The 23668-nt window shown below is 38.8% G+C and overlaps 1 protein-coding gene across 15 annotated transcripts in view; it reads left to right on the top strand.

Moving 5' to 3' along the window:
- Positions 1–23668, top strand: part of arvcfb (ARVCF delta catenin family member b) — a 315865-nt gene that overhangs the window by 241133 nt on the left and 51064 nt on the right. For 14 of the 15 annotated variants that reach the window (XM_043715403.1, XM_043715405.1, XM_043715417.1 and 11 more), the window contains 4 exons: positions 11268–11385; positions 15108–15279; positions 15993–16010; positions 19093–19164. In XM_043715403.1, coding sequence (XP_043571338.1) covers positions 11268–11385; positions 15108–15279; positions 15993–16010; positions 19093–19164 — 380 coding nt within the window. The remainder of the gene's footprint in view (positions 1–11267; positions 11386–15107; positions 15280–15992; positions 16011–19092; positions 19165–23668) is intronic. The other variant, XM_043715407.1, reaches the window with a different exon arrangement.

Here is a 23668-nt window from a genome sequence, read left to right as displayed (position 1 = left end):
CAAACTTCCAGCTCAGCACTGTCCCCATGACTTGTCCGGACTTGTCCTACCTGCCTATCTCCTTTTCCACCTATCCACTCCATCCTCTCCTCCCTGACCTATCACCTTCATCCCCTCCCCCACTCACCCATTGTACTCTATGCTACTTTCTCCCCACCCTCTTCTAGCTTATCTCTTCATGCTCCAGGCTCACTGCCTTTATTCCTGATGAAGGCTTTTGCCCGAAACCTCGATTTCAAAGCTCCTTGGATGCTGCCTGAACTGCTGTGCTCTTCCAGCACCACTAATCCAGAATCGGGTTTCCAGCATCTGCAGTCATTGTTTTTACCTAGTTCTAAATGCTTCAACCTTACCTTTTGCACTGGTGGGCTCACCTCTCCCTTTATTGAAGCTATTATTGAGGATAGTGATGTTTGTGGAACTGCCATACCCCAGTAAGTAGGGAGAGGGAAGATGAGAAAGATGTCCTAATGTTTTTTTCAGAGGTAGTGTGGAATTAAAAAATGTTGAAATCCGATGCTAGAATTTTAGCTCAGTTTGACTTTTAGCTTTTGTCATAAGTATTACTGTTTGAATACTAGCTTAGGTATACTTGTTTTATAATTTAATAAATCGCAAATCTTAGAATAACTCAAGTCTATTTGACAAAGATGTCTTTGCAAAGTTTTCCCTTCAAAGTAATAAAATCTTTACATGCTTTTCCTTAAGAAGGTTCAAGTTTGACAGTTCTGCTATTGGATGGTGAGCTCCATTATGTACTGTGGTGCAATGTTCTGCTAACCGAGACAGTCTTATTTGCTCTTGCTGAAGTTCACAATTGTGCACTAATTACTACAGTTACACAGTGGGATTCAGCTTGGTTCACAGCATTCATACATGATCAATTCCACATGATCAATTGCTGGGCTTCCCTCAAAACATGTTTGATTCAATGCATGGTATTGTTAGTAATTATTACTTATGATGAAGAAAAGATAAGATCACAATCTTATTCAATAGTTTATTGTTTAATGAAGCTTTTATGCATTTCATGGATGACTTTGCTTTATTGACCTTGACTAATAAAGTCTGGTGTTAGCTGTATTTCTGCATACTCCTTCATAGAAATCTTGCTTTATGCCCACTATGGAAGCAGAGTGACTGCTACTTTGTAAAGTGGTAAAGTGCAAATGGCACCTGCATAAAGTCATTTACCAATATTTTCACAAAGGATGTCTGATTTAATCTGATGTTCAAACCGGATGTTCACATTTTTGTCCATGTATAGCAAACACTCAATTAAATGCACAACAGATGTTCCTAATACTGTATGTTAGCTTTGGTAAATATTGTGCATTTAATTCATTTATACTCTTGTAAACTATTATAATATGTTTGAGCTTCATTTCCACCTGTTTTCCATCAATTGTGTTTTTGGTTGAATTGTTGCGCATCTTGCAGTATGAGGTGGTTTCTACTGTATAGCAGTATATGTCTTTAACTGTACACAAGATATTTTAGGCAACCAAATGGTGAATGACTTTTTAAAAATTCCTTCATGTCTCCTATAGAGCTGTAGTAGCAGAGTCTGAGAAGAAGTATTTCCTTTTGGCTAGAAAATAATGTGTGTTAGCTGTGAAGTTGAGGAAAGGGAAGAAACCATTCACAAGATTAGTACAAAAAAAAATCTGGTTTTCCGGCCAAGTTGAAGGTAAACTGTTGAATAAATCTAGTGCCATTCCTTTCAATGAATCAATTATGCTGCTGTGAATTTTTTTTAAACTGAAATGAATGGTGCTGATTCAGTTCAGGAGCAATCAAACAAAAGCATACTTGTATGACAGAGTAATAAAATGGAGTGTTGCATATTTCTCAAGTCTGTGCTATCATGAAATACAGCCTGCAAAATCTGATCTTGTTCCATTGCCATGGTGGACTGAACACATTATGTTAAAGCAACTCAGATTTTGGATTTGTGCAATAATTGAAATTGGAGCTCAGTTGCAGCCAAACCAAGGTGCATAACAATGTTTTTATACCATGCTCAAATTGTCACATTAAATACATTTTTAAGCAAAATAAATAGTAAATAACTTTATTCACACTGTACAGCTGTATATATTTCACAATACAGTACAGATGAGAAGCAAAACCAATTTGGTTCCAATCTTATAGTTATAACATTCCATAAAGTCCAAATATATTTTAAGTCTTAGTGATTAAGATAGGAGGTGACAGCTATTACTGACTTTTCACTAAGCTCCAGACATCCAGAAAACTCATGGAAAGAAGTGTTTATAAGCAATTTGCTCTGAGTGACCACAGCATTCACTGGATTGTGCATCCATCATCAGTGTTCTTCATGTGCTGTTAGTATTTTAAGATTATTTTTCCTTGTTTGCACAGCCTACTGAGGTACAGCTCCAAGAGCACTGCTGTTGCCATCTGGAGGGTATTCCTCTGGATTTGATATTGCCATGTTTCTCCATTCATTGAAAATCTTGTTGTGTTCAGCTTAATTGTTTCAGCACATTTGCATTCCTAAGATATATTATAAAACAGCTGTACCATGGTATACAAGATTTTTTTATGAACTACATGTATAACTTGTGCAGAAATGTTTTAGAATCATGTACGGTATCCAGTTGTTTTGTATGCTGTGTGAGGAAATGAAGGAAAGAAAATCAGCTATCTACCTGCATACGTCATACCGGGATGAGGGGGTGTGAAAGATGTTGTAGTATTTGGGGTTAACGAGAACCAGAAATACAGTCGATCTTAAGCAGCCGACTTAGCTCATGCTTCTGGGTTAGCTGAGCTTCTATCTTAAAGGGGCAACACGCATCCAATTACATACGAAACAGATGTGCACCTCTTTCCATTCTGTCAAAAAAAACTCCTGACTATATTAAAGAATAATATGAACGGGACATTGTGGAACTGGTGTTGGGTGATGAGGCAGGTTTAATAAATGACCTCAGTAAAAGATCTCCTCAGAAGTAGTGATCATAACATGGTAGCATTTAATATTCAGTTTGAGTGTGAGAAACAACGGTGTTTAATTTAAATAAAGGGAATTACATTGAAATGAGGATAGAGTTAGCTAAAATGGACATGACAGATAGGAGAGACAGGAAGCAAGCAATGAGAGACATTTAGGGAGGTCATACATGACTCTCAGCAAAATTCTACCCCAGTGAGGAGGAAAGACTGTTCAGAGAAGAAATAACTAACCATGACTGACCAAGGAAGTTAAGCAGAGTATTAAGTTGAAAGAAAAACCAAATAAGGAGGCAGAAGTCAGTGGTAGCCCTAAAAATTGGGATAATTTCAGAATACAGTAAACAAAAGCTCAAAAGTACAACAGTAAAAGTGAACCTGAGGGCAAACTAGTGAGCAATATAAAAACTGGCAATAAGAGATTTTTTTAATAGGACAAAGAAAAGGAAGAAAGGAGTAAAATGAACATAAGGCACTTAGAACATGAATCTGAGGAGATATTATGGGGAACAAGGAAATGGCAGTAAAGTTAAGTATTGTATGACAAGGTAACAAAAGGATAAGATAGTGTTGGAGGTAATATATTGGCGTGGCTAGAGAATTGACTAATATTCAGGAAACAATGAGTGCGGTAAGGTTGGTAACCTGTAACCAATTGGGTTTCACAGGGATCAGTGCTGGGCCTGTCGCTGTTTACAATATATATTAATGTCTTGGAGGAAGGAAGCAAATGTAGTGTAGCCAAATTTGCAGATGACACAAAAGTAGTAGAAAGGCAAGTTGCAGGAAGGATACCTGGAATACTATGTACACTTTTGATCTCCTTCCTTAAGAAAGGATGGGCCGACATTGGAGGGGTAGCAGAGAAGGTTCACTTGGTTGATCCTGGAATTGAGGGGGTTGGCTTAAAAGGAGAGATTCAGTAATCTGGGACTATACATTGGAATTTAGAAAATGAAAGCGGGGTCTTCTACAAACAACACAAAATTATGAATGGGATAGATGGGAAGGTTGTTTCCACTGGCAAGTGAAATTAGAATGTGGAGCAGAGCCTCAAAGTTAGGGAGAGCAGATTTAGGCTGAGTTGAAGAGGAACTACTTCACCCAAGGAGTTGTGGATCCATGGAATTCCCTGTCCGGTGAAGCAGTTGAAGCCACTTCATTCGATGTTTTAAAGCAAAAGTAGATTTTTGTACAGTAAGGGAATTAAGAATTATGGTGAGCGGGTGGGTAAGTGGAGCTGAGTCCATGACAAGATCAGCCGTGATCATCATGAATGGCAGAGCAGGCTTGATGGGCCAATGGCCTACACCTGCTCCTATTTCTTAGGTTCTTGTCTGAACACATTACAGACAGATATTGAAAGATAAAGTTGGCAAATAGTGAATAATGTGGGAAAATGTAAAGTTGTTAGTTTCAGAAGGGAGAAATTATTTAAATGAAAGAAAGTGCAGAAAGCCACAACACAGAATTGGGGGTATTTGTACATTTAACAGAAAGCTAGTATATTGGTGCAGCAATTAATCATGGAGACTAATGGAATGTTTACCCTTCTTTATAGAGTTATAGAGATGTATAGCACAAAACAGACGTCTCAGTCCAACTTGCCCATGCCGACCAGATATCCCAACCCAATCTAGTCCCACCTACCAGCACCCAGCCCATATCACTCCAATCCCTTCATATCCATATACCCATCCAGATGCCTTTTAAATGTTGCAATTGTACTAACCTCCACCACGTCCTCTGGCAGCTCATTCCATACACATACCACCCACTGCGTGAAAATGTTGTCCCTTAGGTCTCTTTTATATCTTTCCCCTCTCACCCTAAGCCAATAACCTCTAGCTCTGGACTCCCCCACCCCAGGGAAAAGATTTTGTCTATTTATTCAATCCATGCCCCTCATGATTCTATAAACCTCTGAGGTCACCCCTCAGCCTCTGACGCTCCAGGGAAAACAGCCCCAGCCTATTCAACCTCTCCCTCCAACTCAAATCCTCCAACCCTGGAAACACCCTTGTAAATCTTTTCTGAACCCTTTCAAGTTTCACAACATCTTTCCGATAGGAAGGAGACCAGGATTGCGTGCAGTATTCCAGCAGTGGCCTAACTAATGTCCTGTACAGCCGCAAATGACCTCCCAACTCCTGTACTCAATACTCTGACCAATAAAGGAAAGCATACCAAACGCCACCTTCATTATCCTATCTACCTGTGATGCCACTTTCAAGGAGCTATGAACCTGTACTCCAAAGTCTCTCTTTTTTTTTGCCCGAAACATTGATTTTCCTGCTCCTCGGATGCTGCCTGACCCGCTGTGCTTTTCCAGCACTACTCTAGAGGAGGAATTCGAGGGCAAGTTTCAAAGAGTTCAAAATACCTTTCCACAAAGGAAAAGGGTGAGGTAGCTAAATGCTGAATCCCCGAGATTTCAAGAAGCAGGCAGAGGAAGCTTACATCCGGTACCAGGAATTCAGTACTGCAGGAAGCTGAGGGGAGTATATAATGGCAAAGTCAAAAAGGAAATTGGGCAAGAATAGAGAGAGAATGAAAGAATATACCAAACTACAATTAAGGAGAACAAAAATTTTATCCATACATTGAGTCAGAGAATAACTAAGGAAAGAATAGGGCCCAAAAAAGACCAAAAGGGTGTGTAGAGGCTGTGTGTGTGTATGCGTGTGTTTAGTTAATAAATACTTTGCTGCTGGTTGATTTAAAGTTGAAGGGGGATGGGGAACAAGGTTGAGGGTGTAGTGCAATGCATTGCAGTAGTTGCAGTTAAGGAGGAAGAGTTTGAGCTATTGGACATGATCACCAAAGGGGAAAAAGAGGTGTTAAGGAGATTTGTATCCTTGAATATGGATAAATTACTTGGGTCAGATGAAATCAGGGAGAAAATAGCAGATCCCTTGGACCGTCATTTTCCACTCTTCACTGGATGCAGATGTCATGCCAGAGGATTAGAAAACTTCATGTTGAAAATAATTGGAACATGTGATCAAAATAACATCGTTTTCTTATTCACTGGTGGAATGTGCTGGCTGGCCAGCATTTATTACCCATCTCTAATTGTTCTTGAGTAGGTCGTTGTGAACTGACTTCTGATCTGCTGTAGTCCACATGTTGCAGGCTGACCCACAGTGCCCTTGTAGATGGAATTCCAGGATTTTGACGTAGTGACAGTGAAGGAACTGTGATATTTCCAAGTCAGGATGCTGAGTGGCTTGGAGAGGAACTTGTAGGTGATGCTGTTCCCATGTTCCTGCTGCCCTTGTCCTCCTTGATGAAAGTGGATCATGGGTTTGGAAGTAGCAGTTTAAGGATCTTCGTTGAATTTCTGCAGTGCGTCTTGTATCAGTACAAACTGCTGTGGAGGGAGTGCCAATCAAGGGCTGCTTTGTTCTGGATGCTGTCAAGCTTCTTGAGTGGTGTTGGAGCTGCACTCATCTCGGCAAGTGGGGAGGCTTCCATCACACTCCTGACTTGAGTCTTGTAGATGGTGGACTGGTTTTGGGGAGTCAAGAGGGGTGTTACTCACAGCAGTATTCCTCCGACCTGCTGTTGTAGCTACTGTGTTTATGTGGCAAGTCCAGTTGAGTTTCTGGTCGATGGCAAGCCCTCAGGATGTTGGTAGTGAAGGATTCTGTGGTAACGGTGTAATGAGGTTGGAAATGGACTGGCCCCGGCAGGGCGCAAGCATTTATTATTACCCCTCCCCCACTTCAGTGGGTGTGAATAAGTTGCCATGTTTTGGCAAATTGTTCTTGCTAATGTTAAGTTGGCTGTGACAAATTCATGAAGGAACTTCCAACTGCCTGTAAAATTTATTCTTTAATAATTGACATAGGCTGATGATTGAGGTCCATTTTGGAAGTGCATAGAAAAATGATTTCAATAAAGTCTGTAACTCGTTTAGCTATATGAATAAAAATTGTGGCATCTGGAGTGCCAGAGTTCACTTGTAGAATACCTGGAATTTTGAGGCAAATTATTTTATATTCTAAGTGTTTCAGGACTGGATATTGTCTTCCAGGAGGGCTTATTACAAGTATATAGTTACACATTTACTTATCCAGTTATTTATCAAATTACTGAGACTGTTGTCTTAAGACTGATATCCATTTGCATTCTAAGTAAGGTTGCCCCAGTGTGGTGTTGATTATGGTTAAGTCAAAAAAATGACACTAATTTCCATCACAGGAATGTGATTGTTGATCTGGTTCAGATAACCAGGAAGAGAAGAATAGAACAAGAATGTGGTTCTGTACACACTTTAAGTTTCTTTATCGGGATGCATCCTACAAACCTAACCTCCAAAAACAATCAACACTATGTGCCAACATTGTTGTTGATTTTGTGAAAATGAACAGGGTTTGCAGGAAAAATTATGAAGTTCAAATATTGAAGGCCTTGTGGATTTAAGAAAATAGTTATCATGGATCAGGATTATGACCATTTGCAATTCTTGATTGGACATTTTATCTTTTTTGAAGAAATTTTAAATCTAATGCCCTAAATCCGTTCTGTTTGCACAACATACAAGTGGATGTAAAGACATACTAGGACAAAGATGAGAACAGCTTGAAGGTTAGTATTATGTCGGGAGCCTATTTGACACTAACTGTATCTCTACTATGGGATCTCTCTCAGCGAATCTCATAAATGTGACACATATCTGGCCTGGGGCCGAAGTGCTGGAAGAGAAAGTGAATCAACGTTACTTCATACTGCTAAAAGCAAATATTTGAGGTCACTGATTGTTAGGCAGTGAGCATTTATATGCATAAATTATACAAAGGCCTTGTGTTAGAAACAATGGAGTCACTGTATGAACGAAGAGGACGTAAAGTTGGAACGAGCAGCTTTCCTTGCAGCTTCTATAAAACAGTACTTGTTTTCAGTTTATTTTGTCATTTTCTACAATCTACTTGGGACCCCTGCAAATTATTCTCAAACTGAGGGTTCATCTGTTGACCTCTTCCCAGATTACTGTCAATGCTGTATCCTTTCCAGCTGAGAGGAGTCACATCAGTAGCTTTTTGTCTCAGAATTTTGGAGTCAAACCTATCCTGAGATGTAACAAAGCTAACCGGCTGAGTAGCTGTAATGCCAAAGCATTGGATTCTTGACCAAGCTATTGACAGTCGAATCCAATTCTCCAGTAGTATTAGATAATATATTGCTGTTGATCAGACTTCTGAGTTTGAGGAAAGGAAGTCCCTCACCTGATTTTAGATCCCAGATAACGAACAGTTCCTATGAAGCAATTGATATTCTCAATGTGGTTCCTGTATTATGAGTCTCAACCAGAAAACTGTGGAACTAATCAGACTTGTCATTGGGTATTCATGATAAATGGAAAATGTGACCAGTACATTTATATGCAGTGGAACTAGTTGGTATTGCACTGAGGTGATTTTGAGGAATCAGAGTGTACAAACACGACTTTACAATTATCATAGAATCTCTATCGAGCAGATAGAGGCCATTCAGCCCATCGAGTCTGCACCGTCTCTTGGAAGAATGTTCCACCCAGATGCAAGAGCTTTTAAAAAAAATCTTATGGCATTAGGAATGGTAGTGGTTGGTTGTAATCAGGCCTATAGGACTTCAATTATGAGTACAGAAAGGGAGTAGGGAAATCCCTGGAATTACAGACCAGTCAGTCTTACATTTGTGGTAAGTAAGGTACCGGAAAGGATTCGGAGAGATAGGATCTTTGACTATTTGGAATAACATAGTTTGATTAAAGATATTCTGTATAGTTTTGTGAGGGCAGGTTTTGCCTCTCAAACCTTATTGAGTTCTTTGAGGATGTGTTGAGATAAGTTGATGAAGGTTGAGCAGTGGATGTGGTGTATGTGGATTTCAGTAAGGCATTTGATAATGTTCCCCTGGTAGGCTCAGTCAGAAAGATAGGAGGTATAGGATACAGGGAAATTTGGCTGTGTGGATACAGAATTGGCTGGCCGAAAAGATAGCGAGTAGTAGTGGATGGAAAGTATTCCACCTGGAGGTCGGTGACCAGTGGTGTCCTTCAGGGATCTATCCTTGAGCCTCTGCTCTTTGAGTTTTTATAAGTGACTTGGATGAAGAAGTGAAGGGTGGTTTGGTAATTTTGCCAATGACACAAAGGTCGGTGATATAGTGGATAGCATTGAGGGCTGTTGCAGGCTACAACAGGACATTGACAGGATGCAGAACTGGCAGATGGAGTTCAACCTAGATAAATACGATGTGATTCATTTTGGAAGGTTGAATTTGAATGCTGAATCCAGGATTAAAGACCGGATTCTTGGCAGTGTGGAGGAACATCGGGATCTTGGTGTCCACATACATCCCTCAAAGTTGCCACCCAAGTTGATAGGGTTGTTTAGAAGGCCTGTAGTGTTTTGGCTTTCATTAACTGGGGATCGAGTTTAGGAGCTGCAACATTATGGTGCAGCTCTCTCAGCCCTGATTCGACCACACTTGGAATATTGTGTCCAGTTCTGGTCGACTCATTGTAGGAAAGATGTTGATGCTTTAGAGAGCGTGCAGAGGAGATTTACCAGAATGTTGCCTGGATTGGAGGGCTTGTCTCTTCATAAGTGAGATAGGGCTTTTCACACTGGAGAGAAGAAGGAAGAAAGGTGACTTGATAGAGGTGTACAAGATAATGAGAGGCACCAGTAGAGCAGATGGCCAGAGATGTTCAAGTTCGTTCATTCCTGATTAAGGGCTCCTGCCCGAAACGTCGATATTGCTGCTCCTCGGATGCTGCCTGACCTGTGATTTTCCAGCACCACTCTAATCTTGACTCTGATCTCCAGCATCTGCAATCCTCACTTTTGCCTAGATAGCCAGAGACCTTAGCCCAGGGCAGAAATGGCTGTTATGAAGGATCATAATTTTAAGGTGATTGGAGATATAAGGGAGATGTCTGAAGTAGGTTTTTTACGCAGAGTGGGAATGCACTGCCAGCAGTGGTAGTAGAGTCAGACATGAGGGACATTTAAGCGATTGCTGGACAAGCACACGGACAGCAGTAAATTGAGGGGTGCGCAGGTTAGGTTGATCTTAGGTTAGGATAAATGCTTGGCATGGCATTATAGGCCGAAGGGCCTGTACTGTACTGTGCTGGAAAAGTTACAGCAGTTCTGCTGAAACAGATTAAAGGGTGATTCAGTACATGTTTTCTTTGTAAGATTTTATAAAATTGACGGATAAAAGAACTATTCCTGCTGTTGAGTATGTCAATATCATGAATTCTTAAATGAAAAATCAAGCCAAAAAAAAGGAGCAGGGAGAATTTTTTTTCAGTTTAATTCTTATCTGGAATGCTTTGCCTGAAAAGTTGATTCCATAAATAGTTATAAAAGGGAAATAAACTGGTACTTGGAGAACAAGGAACTGCTGTTAAACAGCTGAGATTTTTATTTCTGGTTTTTCTGGACTACTTTAAATACAAATTTCAAGCTATCATTCCCATAGTTACAGGCATATATGTCTCATGAAGTACATTTTCAATTAGAGTTGAGATTTTCTTAGTGAGCGTTTAGTGATGGCTTGATCTGAAGTGTTTCGCAATAACTTTCCATTTGGCCAATGCTGGCTTTGGGACGTTCATTGCAACCGTGCCCCAGCCTATTCTTACCTGAATCCTGCACACTAATTTCTCAGCAGAAGTCGAGAATGACAATCAAAACTTTTCTATGCTCTCTGCATTACTGGGACTATTTGTGTTACACCATTGCTCTGGATGAAATTGATTTTCTCCAATTCCAACTGGAATTAGCAACGTTACCTTGTTAGAGTATTACAACTGCACCTTCTGCAATAAAAGTTTTGAGATGGTTATGTCAGTGCTACTACATACCAGCAGGGGAAATCATTGAATTAGCTCTCCTTTCTCAGCAAATCCAAAAAAAGGACCAACAGCTGAAGAACTGAACCATTTCTTCAGCAATTGTACATTCGAAGAGAAAGTATTGCTGCAAATTGTACTGATATCTTTGTTTAATAATTATATTCCTGTAGAATTTCATTACTTGAGAACTCATATGTACTGTTTATACCTTCTCTGCCTTTTTTGACCAAATGTTCTGACTTTGTAGCTGTTGTAGTATTTGTTTCCAATAATGAAAGGATGGAATGAAGTTTGCAAACCTGACTATTTGAAAATGTACTTCATGAAACTATATTGAAACGCAAGGGTTGAAAAATTGGCAATGTTTTAACCTTCTTGGATGTGTAAGGAAGGCTTTTTGTTCCAATTCTGTTACTTTTCTTTCACTTGGTAGAAATGTTAGTTCCGATGGAAGTGACGCCCGTAGAAGACTCCGGGAATGCGAGGGCTTGGTAGATGCACTCCTGCACGCACTGCAATCAGCAGTGGGCAAGAAAGACATGGACCGAAAGGTAACGTACAATTTTAATCATGCAGAAGGAGGAATGTATGTTCTTTCAGGTCACACGACCAATATTTTCATTGTCTTGGGTTGCATAGTGTTTATCAGTGTTGTGCTGATCAGTCAGGGTCAACCTGCCTCGTTTAAAATTTAAATGAATCTTGGCATTTAACTGTCAATTCTCATTGTACAAGCACGGTTGTGGAAAAAGCAATCAGAGTCCTTTTGCCAACCAGTCTCCTATAAATATAAATGTTGTTTTGTCTTTATTGTTTATCTATGTGCAAGACAAAAAGCTTTAACAAAATGTCTTTTTACAGCAATACCAAAATTTAAGTATTTGATGCTAACTAATTGTTTGTATACCAGTGAGACAAGATTGTGGTCGAGAACCTTTTCTAAATCTCGTTTTCCTCAAAATTTGAAAAGCACAAACCAGCAAGTAAGCAATGTAAGCACAAGTAGGATGAGTTACCTCAGCCTCTATAGGTCTGTCTGCACAACAGTTTAGTGGCTGAGGTTAGCTCTGCAGCTGAAGTTTCTACACCTTTTCTTTAAGCAAGACTATATTTATGATCAAATATTACCATTGTGACAAGATTTGGAAAGTTGCACCGATTCCTTTCCAGTTTGTTTCTCCACTGGTTCGAACAAATTTTAAATTTCACCAGCATGGTGATTTGGAGAAAGTGAGATCTGCAGATGCTGGCGATCAGAGTCGAGAGTGCGTTGCTGGAAAAGCGCAGCATTCGAGGAGCATAGTGATATGGCCAATTATATGGACTTTAGATCATGTTTTGGTTTAGTGCTTAAAAACTGACTGAGTACGTTTTGTCAACAAAGTGCAACTAGCTTATGAGAAATGAAACTCGATCAAACAAATTTGCAAAGATTACTGAAAAATAACATTTAGACTGTGGAAGCTTGGATATAACTTAAACAGTAATGTCCCACCCTTAGTCTGAGGCAAGTATGACAAACAGAAAAATAATGGCCAAACACCCACAGAGCACATGAAATAGTAAATGTGATCAAAAGCATTCCACAGATTTCTCAGTAATCACCCCAAATCTCATTTGACGCTGTGGGTTACTAAATTTCATTAAAACCCAATTCTTTCTGTTCAATGGCCTTGTCTTGAAACTACCTCAAACACATCTGTCATGAGCCAATTCACTGACTGCTCACATTATGGTGACCCATTTTCCATTCCTGGAAACTGTTCTTTGTCACATGTACAACTCCAACATTCCGCAAACAGCAAGCTTCACCCAGCTAGATGTTTCTTAAGTTCAAGGAGAAAGTGAGGACTGTAGATGCTGGAGATCAGAGCTGAAAATGTGTTGCTGGAAAAGCACAGCAGGTCAGGCAGCATCCAAGGAACAGGAGAATCGACGTTTCGGGCATAAGCCCTTCTTCAAGAAGGGCATAAGCTCTTCCTGAACAAGGGCTTATGCCCGAAACATCGATTCTCCTGAGCCTTGAATGCTGCCTGACCTGCTGCGCTTTTCCAGCAACACATTTTCAGCGTTTCTCAAGTTCAATCTTGCACAGCTGAACAAAGAATGTACTGCCTCTGGACCTTAAATTCCTAGTCTCTGCTGTACTGAACTATTAATTTATTTACTAGCTTCTTTTGAGCCCTTCACAACTCCTAAGATTTCTCTGAGCACCAACTATGTCGAACCCACGTAGTTCAGTTGTCTAATGCTTCTGTATAAGCACAGCTAACAGTAGTTTGTGTTAACACAGTCTCCTTCACTCTTCCTATCTCTCTTTCTCTTTTGCAAGTCTTCTAGTCTCCCTACCTGTCAGCTTTGAACCTCACTACCTTCCAAACTGTCCTGAGTGATCAATTGAAATCCTTGCCAAATCTCTTCTACTATTGCTCGATAAAATTGCATGCAACTAATAGTTTTGAACAGTCAAATGCAGCAACCTTGGAACTGTTTGTGGCCCTAAATGTGACAATATTCAGTATACTGGCTCCTAGAGCACAAATTAACACAACAAAGGAATTCATTACAATGTAATGTAAATCACAATCACCCACTCAAATGTGAAATATCAATCAAGTTCATAAAAACACAGTGGTTGTGCTTGCCTTTCAAAGTTTTTGTAACTGTTACTAAGATGAACAGGACAATTATTTCACCCTTCTTTGGTCTGGAACATAGCTGTTTCCATGAATAAGCAGGAATTAACCCAAAGTGGAACTGTTGTAATGCTAGCAGCTCTCTGATTGTAGGCTGTTGTGTTTGATTGATTTTGCCATTATTCATACTGAAGGCTTGTTATGTTTAGCGATTACTAAGCAACCAGAGATTTGCAGTTTCCATTAAAATACTTCTAGTTTTCAAATTTCTGTTACTTCAATTTGGAAACAACTTGAATCCCTTATTGAAAATTAAAAGTTGATATCAAAAGAAACTGACACTATTTGATTGAAGGCAAGCAAAACAGAGTTGGAGAGAAATTTATTGTATGTTATGAAAGACCAAGTGTGAGGCCTTAGAGTGCAATATCCTTTCAACACTGATAAAATTTATAAGTCCGAAATGACCTAAATGTGTTGTGAGAGAAGATAACTGACATCCATGGGATTGTGCCTCCAGTTACATCACTACTTTCAAGACAGCAGGAAAGCTAATTGAGAAAATGTTATAGATGGTGCAGTGGAACTAATTGAGTGCTACTTTTGCAGCGCTGTGGCTGTGCAGGAAGAATGAAATGTCAGTTTGGATCGAAAAGATTCGCTACTATAGATTCCAACCATGTTGTAGAAAAGCTGATCGTAGCAATGCAGGAAAATTACAATAAAAAGATTGTATGACTTTCAGTTTTTAGAAAAGCAATTTATAAGTCTCAAAGTTTGAAATGACAGCTTAGATGGATAGTTAACATAATTTGAATTAACATAATTGAACTGAAGCATGTATTACATTTTGATATACTCAGTACTAAACTTTAAAAAAACTAAGTCCTTGAAAAGAAAATATAGGTGAACAGTGGCACCTATAGCATTAAAGCAACAGAGCATGCAGCTAACTCCCAGCTCATGCTGGCATCGTCATGGAATTTGCATTAGTAGTTCAGTTTTGTTGACAGGTATATAAAAGTACCCACTATTGGAGGCTCAAAATTCTTCCACTTTTTCAGTAGGGAAAAAACAGCAAGCTTACGTAAAATGTTGATCACTAAATGAAATGAGCAATGCTTGTCAGGAAGTCTGCATGAAGATACTTCAACTTCACTCCAAAAAGGAAAATGTGGAAATGAGATAACAGCCCAAGGACCAATGCAAAGCTTAAGTAATAAGCATTTTTATTGGAAAGGAAGCCTCTGAGGTGGCCATGACCAGAAACCATTCCGTTAAACCAATTTTTGCCTTCAGTCGAAAGTTAAAATCTTTAGAACGGTTAGTTCATTAACAAGCTCAATGAGTTGTCATTATCACCGGAACTGTGTTCTTGCCCATTTAATGAACAAAACAAACAGAATTAAAGTTATCTAAGATTTATTTCACAAAATTATATGACCAAGGTTACCAGATGGTTTGGAATATTTGGTACTGGCCTTAACTTTTGGAACTGGGTTGATTGTTGGAATAACAAGTTTTTTTTGTTTTCAAGTTATGAAGGTTCTGTGAGGAAATAGCCATGGCAGTATCAATCCAGTTGAAATGTATTGCTTTATGTTTCTGATGGAAATTTAATTGTTTTTGTTTAATAGTCAGTTGAGAATTGTGTATGCATTATGAGAAACCTCTCCTATCAAGTGCATAGAGAAGTACCTGGAGCTGATAAATTCAGAGAACCAGTAACTGACCAACAAACTGGAACAGGAAGCGCTCAGAAGAAGAAAAAAGATGATTCTGGTTGCTTTGGTGGAAAGAAGGCAAAAGGTAATTCCGTGACAGCAAAAATCTAGAATTAACTTGTAGCATGTAATATGGGAGTATTACCTTCATGTCACTATTCTTGTTCAATTAATGAGAGTTGAATTACCATAATATCTGATTGCTACGAATGATAAAATTTGCTTTTTCATTGCAAAGAAAGAATAGTTCACTGTTGTATCTGAATTGACATCTGAAATATTTCAGCAAATTTCTTTTAAAGATTGTGTTGAAACGTGAAACCTTGAATTCACCTTAGCTAGGCCAGAAACCCAACCCCCTCTCCTGCTTTATCTCCAGTCCTTTCATTTTCATTGCCTGCCTTTCTAGTGTATGTATGCAATTGTGTGCAATGGCCAAACAGTGTTTTGAGTAGTACCACACGGATAATCTCGCAGAGAGTGTTATATTCCATCGTCGTTTTAATAATGATTGGTATTAAATAAGCAGTTTGTCGGTGTTTTGTTCTTGATTTTCATCTTGATCATCAAGCTCTTAAACTGATAAAACTCAAGTGGGATTGGAAATAGCTTGATACATTATATGATCTTAATGACCTGACAAAAAGCAAGTCCTTATGGCAATATTAAAAAAGCACCATTAGGCAGATAAGGAGAGAAATTGTGTTTTCTGATTTAGTGAATTTTGCTACTTTTCATGTCCGATTTGACTATTCCTTTCTTCTCTATACTTTTCTTGGCTGCTCTTTCTCCATTTAGAGGAATGGTTTAATCAAGGTAAGTCTGCTTTTGGTTTTCTTTTGAAGGAAAGAATGGAGATTTGTTAGTTTTGACATTTGTAGAATAGAAAGTGTAGAAGTCTATTATGAAGGTTATGATAGGCAGAGTGTTAGAAAATAATATGACCAGACAATTAATGAAGGTTTATAAAAGGGATATCATTTTTGACAAACCTATCAAATTCTTTTTTGAGAATGTCACTTGTTGCACAGGTAAAGGGTAATCAATGGATGTGATATATTTGGATTTTGAAAAGCTTTGCATAAGGCCCTATACTAGAGCTGATAAACAAAATTGGAGCATGTAGTATGGATTGAGACCAAAGCAGAGACTGGAAATAAATTGGTCATTCTCAGGATAGCAGGTTCGTTCTTGTGGGGTCCCACAAGGATAAATTTTGAGGACTTAAGTGTTCACAATTCATTGATTTGAATGTGGCACCAAATGTGACACATCCAAATTTGCTGATAACAGAAAATTGGATGGGAATGTGAGTTAAAGGAGAAAGCAAAGAGGCTTCAAGGTGGCTTCCCCAGGCTACTTCAATGCACAAAATCTGGCAGGTGGAATACATTGTGAACAAATATGACGTAGCAACAATTGTTTGGTAGGAAAGCAAAAAGAAACAGTAATACTTAAATGGTGGGAGGCAGGGAAGAACTGATAACCGAAGGGACTTGCTTATGTGTCACCAAAGTTTAGAGTTCGGATCCTCCAAGGAATTAGGAAGGCAAATGGTATATTGCCCTCTATTGTAAGTAGAACTAAAGGTTCCTTGTTATACTTCTGTGGAGCCTTAGTGAGATTTCACTTGGAGTATAGAGTACTTCTGGTCTCCTTGTACAAGAAAGAATGTACTTTCCAGAGAGGGAATGTAACAAGAGTTCACCAAACTTATCCCAGAATAAAGAGAAGGCTGCTTAAGATTGAAATGAGGAGGAATGTTTCATTTGTGAGAGTGGTGAACCTTTGGAAAGCTCTATCCAAGAGGTCTCTGGAAGTTCAATTATTGAGCTTGTGAAGACAGAAATTGATAGGTTTCTGGACACTAAGACGCCAAGGTTATGAGGATACTGTGATTAAGTAACTTTTTGAGGTAGATGATCAGCCATTATCTAATTGGTGCAAAGTTTTCAGAGTTCAGTGACTACTACTCCATTGCTTCTGTTAAATCTTCATTTGCTCCTCATTTATTTCCTGTTGATGTGATATTGGAATTACCATTGAAGTGATTGAAAAATATTACAATATGGATTAGTATCATACTTTAATAAGGAAAGCATGGACAATTTTCCTTACCTTGGGAACCTTCTCTGGATAGAAGCTTACCTAGACAATTAAATTCTTCACCTCCAACAGGGCAGCTCAACCATCAGCCAACTGAGGAAAAGATTTCTGAAGGTGACAATTATAAATCTAGGACCAAGGTCACAGTTTAAGAGGCAACAGTGATCTTTCTGTTCCGAAATACCTGAATGACTAAGACAACCAATGTTGGGCACCTTAGAGTACTTGAGATGTACTGCCTATGGTGCCTTTTGCAAGATTCTCTAAATTCAGTGGCGAGAAATGCGGTCCAACAGCAAATGTTCTCTACAATGTCAACTGACCCAGCATTGACTGGCTAATCGTTCAAATGTGCATCCAAATTAGGAGCAGGAGTGGGCCATTCTGACTGTGGCCTCAACTTCACATTATTCTTTCTCCCAATAACTTTCAACTTGAAGCATGCTCCATTGGCAGTCTGGTTCATATACATGACACCAGACTATCGAATAATGTTTCCTCCAAGTTATGTGGTCATGCAGGCACTGTGGAGTTCCACTTCCAGATGTTGCTGCCATGCACAGACCTTCAAGGTCTGCACAGCAGAAAAAACAACTACAGGGAATATTGATCTTAAAGCAGTTGATCTTCTCTGAATAAATCCATGACAGGAGACTCTTGGGAAGGCAGCAGGAAGACTTTATAAATGTCCTCAAAATGTTCCTAAATAGCTCAAGTATATATGCTGGCTAATGGGAGACCTTGGCTTGGGTCAAACCACAATAGTGAAGACTTATTCAGTAAGGCACTCAAACATGGAGATACTTCGGGTTCTGGAAAGAGGTGAATTTGAGACATCACACAAAAGTGCACAACCTCTAACATACTCATCTACTCGATTCAAACACCACCACCTTAGTGTCTGGCCTTACCCATTGCAGAGCTCATTGATGCATAGGGACTGAACAGCAAAAAAGATTAAGTTGTGGTAGTTACATAATTCCCTAGTTCGACTCAATTTAGGTATAACGTCTCAAAATATGGAAGGGAGCTGTTGGATCAAATGTCAATCAAGTTGACTGCTTTGTCTTGAATAGTGCCTAATTTCTTGAGTTGGAGCTTCCCGCATCCAGGCAAGTATTCCATTCCACTTCTGTTTCGAACTTTGTCAATGGTAGAAACCAAAAGAGAGAATGCTGGAAAATCTCAGCAGGTCTGGCAGCATCTGTAAGGAGAGAAAAGAGCTGACGTTTTGAGTCAGAGGATCAAAGGGTCAGTTAGACTCAAAACATCAGTTCTTTTCTCTCCTTACAGATGCTGTCAGATCTGCTGAGATTCTCCAGCATTCTCTCCTTTGGTTTCAGATTCCAGCATCCGCAGTAATTTGCTTTTGTCAATGGTAGAATGTCTTTTAGTGAGTTAGGAGGGATTATTTGTGGCAATACTTCATTTAACCTCCTCTTGCAACCCCAGTGCTTTTTAAGATCTAGTTGAATGAGCATTTCACGATTAAGTTTGATTGTCTGTTGGGCAAATTTATTGAGGAGCGATGGTAAGTAAATTGCATTGAAATAGAAATAAGCCATGTTCTAATTGAATGGCAGAACTGGCTCAAGGCCTACTCTCAAAACATCTAGTTTTAACATTAAATAGTGTATGTAATGTAATCCTTTGCACAGGATTTATTGAACTTTTTAGTGTTGATCAGACATGGTGTTTTGAATTGAAAATATGTTAATTACTCTTATGAATGTTCTCTAAAATGACATCAGTCTGGTAACTGCCTTTCTTTGCTTATCTTTTCCTTGCTCAGGTAAAAGAAATGCAGATGCTGACAAAAATTTTGATACTTTGGACTTGCCAAAGCGTACAGAACCAGTGCAAGGTAAATTGCATGTATGCTGAAATATCTGACATTGTTGTGCCTGCTAGAAATCCATTTCAATTGTTTCTCATTCTTTTCCCACTATTTCGTACAGCAGATAAAGGTTTCTAAGCCATTCTGAAAATGTTCTTTTCTAAAGTGACGCTCAGTGTAAACAATAGGCTGTTTTGTGCACTCTCCACATTTGCCAATTTTAATCCAAACAGTGAACTTAATGTGTTAGCACTGGAAGAAAAAAAATACACAAACAGATCAAGAAGAAATAATAAATACAAACACCAGAAAAGGATGAAGATGAGTCTTGATAAATGACAGGCATCATATTAGCAAGAGTATTTTGCACTTTTTGATTATCTTAGCTTCCATATGACTGAGTGAATTTATACTAACGGTAGGACTGTTTCTGGATTGCTTCAAGATCTGTGCTCAATCAGTCGATCTTCATTTGTGAGATAATGTGACTAATAATTTTCTGTGTAGCTAGGCTCAATAGTCCCCGTACCATCACCAATTGGCTCCCTGTTCCCCAGTTGTCCCTATACTCTTCTTAGTATTTTTTAAAAATTCCATGAGAAGTTACCAATAAAGGTGGCTCTTTGAATAGTAAGAATCTTAATACACCTCCTTTCTGTCTTCACTCATTTTTCTCTTATTTTTCATTATTCATTAGTTAAAAATTGGGATAGGGAAGAAAAAGTTGTTATTTTCAGTCCACTCAGACTTGTACTTACTCTGTTACTTGCTAAAGCTTTGGCTCATTTGCAATTTTATTAGAACCCATGAATACATATACCATTGATTGCTTTTTGTGCGCAAAGACTGGAGCTCAGCAATATGTGTGTTCTGAACTTCGTTAGGAAAGAAATTTTGACTTTCGTATGGAATCCTGCAAGATTAACCAATCTAAGGCTGTAATCTGAAGTATTTCTTTGAAATGCATTGCTGAAATAGTTTGAATATAGAAGGTAAAGCATTGCACACTTGAATCTTTATGTACACAATTCTACAATGCTGTTAGTTTTTGTATTAACGAGAAGACAATTTAGCATTTCCAGCTACTTTTATTTAGAGGAACATCAATTAAATTTGCAACTAACAAAGCAGCATTTGAATGTGATAGTGTGCATATGTTTCCTTTAAGCCAGATCATTAAACTGATCAAATTGTAATTAACAAAGCCATAATCCTCTTCGATGCCAAGGATCTTAAAGTAGACTATGAAGAGAAAAGGAATGCTTATGACTGAAACCGAGGACTCCTCATGCAGAAAGCCTGGAGAAGGAAAGATGAATTTAAAAGAGGTTAGGATGAATTTAAAAGAAAATTATGGAATCAGAAGGAGGGTATGAAAAGCAAAACCACTAAAAATACAAAGGTGATTTTATCAATACCTGGAGTATGCAGACAAGTAACAAAGGTGTAAGTCATCTTTAGAACCAAAAATATAGGCTATTTGTGGAAGCAGAGGTTATTTGTATTTCTTAACAAATATATCTTGCATCTGTTTTCATGTAGTAAGGGTGCCATAGACACCACCGTCAAGAAGGTTTGTGAAACCTCAGATTAAGCGAGATAGTGAGAGAATATTTTAAAAGATGACACTTCCAAAGCGCCTTCACCTTGGATTCATCATAACAAAGAATCACATATGATAACAACTATTTTGCTGATCAGTTGGAAAGTTGACTCTGATTGGCCAAGGCATTACATGGAAAAAGTGATGGGAAGTGTAGGTTCCTCAGGTTTCTGGTAATTAGCTTCATCCAAAGCTTGAATGTCTCCTTTTATTTGCGGAGAATGGGTCCCTGTTTTGAATGTACGTTACTTCTTGCAAGCATTACTGCGCATATTTGCCCAATAATTTTAACTTGTCTGTTAGTGTAACTTTATACATTTGGGATTATTCAGTCGGTGTTGACCAATTGCCAAAATCACATCATACAGTAAATACCAGGTTTGTAGGCCAGGTGACTGATGGAATCAAACAACATGTGCCTTTAGTGATTTATATAAAGCAGAGCATGGACTGTATTCCACAAGCCTGTGCTTGCAACATACAAACTGAAGAGTTCACTTTCTGTAGTGGATTTCTTTTCTTTGGTCTTACAAGAAAATTGATTTTAAATAGTAATATGTTTTTTGAGAGACTTCAGTTCTCCTTTTCAAAAAGTAATTTGCTAGACAGTAATCTAATAACTGATTCTTTCGATTCTGGAACAGTCCCTACAATCTGGAGGGTAGCTGATGTCACTCCAATATTCAAAAAGGAAGGTAAGCCAAACATTGGTAGTGGGGAAAATTTTCGAATTCATTGTCAAGGACTTTATTGTGGAGCATTTAGAAAGCATGGACGGGAAAAGACTGCCAGCGTGGATTTGTGAATGGGAAATCATGCTTGACAAATCTGTTGGAATTCTATGAAGATGTAACAAGTAGAGTTGACAAGAGGGAGTCATTCGATATGGTATATTGGGACTTTCAGAAAACATTTGACAAAGTCCTGCATAAGTGATTATTGTGCAAGATTAAAGAGCATGGGATTGGGGGAGTGTATTGAGATGGATAGAAAGCTTGTTTGCAGAGAGGAAACAAAGAATAGGAATTAATGGGTCCTTTTCAAATTGGCAGGCAGTAACTAGTTGGGTGTCTCAGAGATCGGTGCTGAGACCCCAGCTATTCACAATATATATTAATGATTTGGATGAGAGCACAAAAGGTAACATCTCAAAGTTTGAAGATAATACTAATTTGAGTGGGAGGGTGAACTGTGAGGATGCAGAGATCCTTCAGCATAACCTGGACAGGTTGGGTGAGTGGGGAAATCTATGCAGTATATTTTAGATAAATGTGAGGTTATTCATTATGGAAGCAAAAACAAGATGACGTATTACTACCTGAATGGCTGTAAATTGGAAGCGGGGAGTGTGCAGAGAACCTGGGTGTCCTTGTGCACCAGTTGCTGAAGGTAAGCATGCAGGTGCAGCAGATGGTTCCAGAGATGGCAGGACTGACATGTGAGGAGAGGTTAACGAGGTCAGAATTGTTTTAGCTGGAGTTCAGATGAATGAGGTGAGATTTCATGGATCCTTAAATTCTAACAGGAGTAGACTGGGTAGATGCAGAGAGGATGTACCCATGGTGGGTGTGTCCAGAACCAGGGGTCACAGTCTGAGGATTTGGGGTGGACCATTTAGGACGGAGAAGAGTGGCAGGCCAGTGGTATTCATTACCACAGGAAGTAGTTGATGCCAAAACATTGAATGTATTCAAGAGGGCGGCTAGATATTGCAGTTGGGGCAAATGAGATCAAACATTATGGGGCAAAAGCAGGATTAGGCTAGTGAGTTGGATGATCAGCCATGATCATGATGAATGGTGAAGCAGGCTCAAAGGGCCGAATGACTCCTCCTGCTCCTGTCTTCTATGCTTATGGCAGTATTGTGTTCTGAATGATTGATTTTGTTTAATATAACAAGTTAAACAAGCTTAAAGCACTTATTGTAACCTAAAAGAGCAGGTAACCAGTGAAGATCATTTGGAGTCCATTCGTCAATTGTCAACAAAAGTCAGCATTTCGCAGAAACTGTCAAAATAGGATTTGTGTTTTAAAGGGGCAGGTGTAATTCAGTGCAGAGAGTTATGAAATATATTTTGGGTAAAACCAGAATAAAAGCTATACTGATTTGAATCTCATAATTGTCAAGTTTGGGGGAAACGGAGACATACAGACTTAATTGCAGGTGTGAAAGGCCCATTGAATCAATATTTGATATGCAGGGATATTAAATAATAAGAAATAAAAGAATATGATGAAAAATTTGTAGTTAGCATGCTTTCGGCCACAACGTCATTATATAAAGAATGTCAGAAGTTCACTGGACTGATGCCACGGATAAATGGCATAATAATCAAGATAGATTTAAAAGCTAGACCTTTTACTAACATGAGACATCATGTCTAAGGGGATATCTAATAAAGTTGTGAAAATTGATGGTGTTTAGTCAACATTCCCACAGTAGATAAGTAACAAGGTGGCATAAGCTAGAATTGGCACAAATGTATTTATGGGAGGTAACTTTTGAGTTAAAAGAATTCACACACTGGTTTAACATGGCAAACTTCATTAGCGAATGTAAAACAGTGATAATAACAGGAGACAAAATTCATATTTAAAATATGTTGGGTGCAGTTGAGGCTGGTTTGGACTATGAGCTGAAAAGAAATGGGCAAAATTCAAGGGAAAGGCAGAAGAATGTTATGAAAGGCTATGCAGACATGACTCCTGCACTGTAATGTTGAGATTCTGGGGGACTGTCTGATAATGGGAACAGACCAGATGGCTTAATTTAAGTAGAAAGCAGTAGATTATGTGGAAATGGTGTTTTGTGGTATTTTCTACCACTCCAAGCCGGTGATAGCTGTTGTAAATTTAGTTTGTACAGTTCTTTCATCATAATTAAGCTGTGTGGAGTTTAGATTTAGATTAGATTACAGTGTGGAAACA

Source organism: Chiloscyllium plagiosum, chromosome 25 (assembly GCF_004010195.1).
Source record: "Chiloscyllium plagiosum isolate BGI_BamShark_2017 chromosome 25, ASM401019v2, whole genome shotgun sequence".
Taxonomy (NCBI): domain Eukaryota; kingdom Metazoa; phylum Chordata; class Chondrichthyes; order Orectolobiformes; family Hemiscylliidae; genus Chiloscyllium; species Chiloscyllium plagiosum.
The sequence above is the reverse complement of the archived record's forward strand: the minus strand, read 5'-3'. Positions and strand labels throughout refer to the sequence as shown.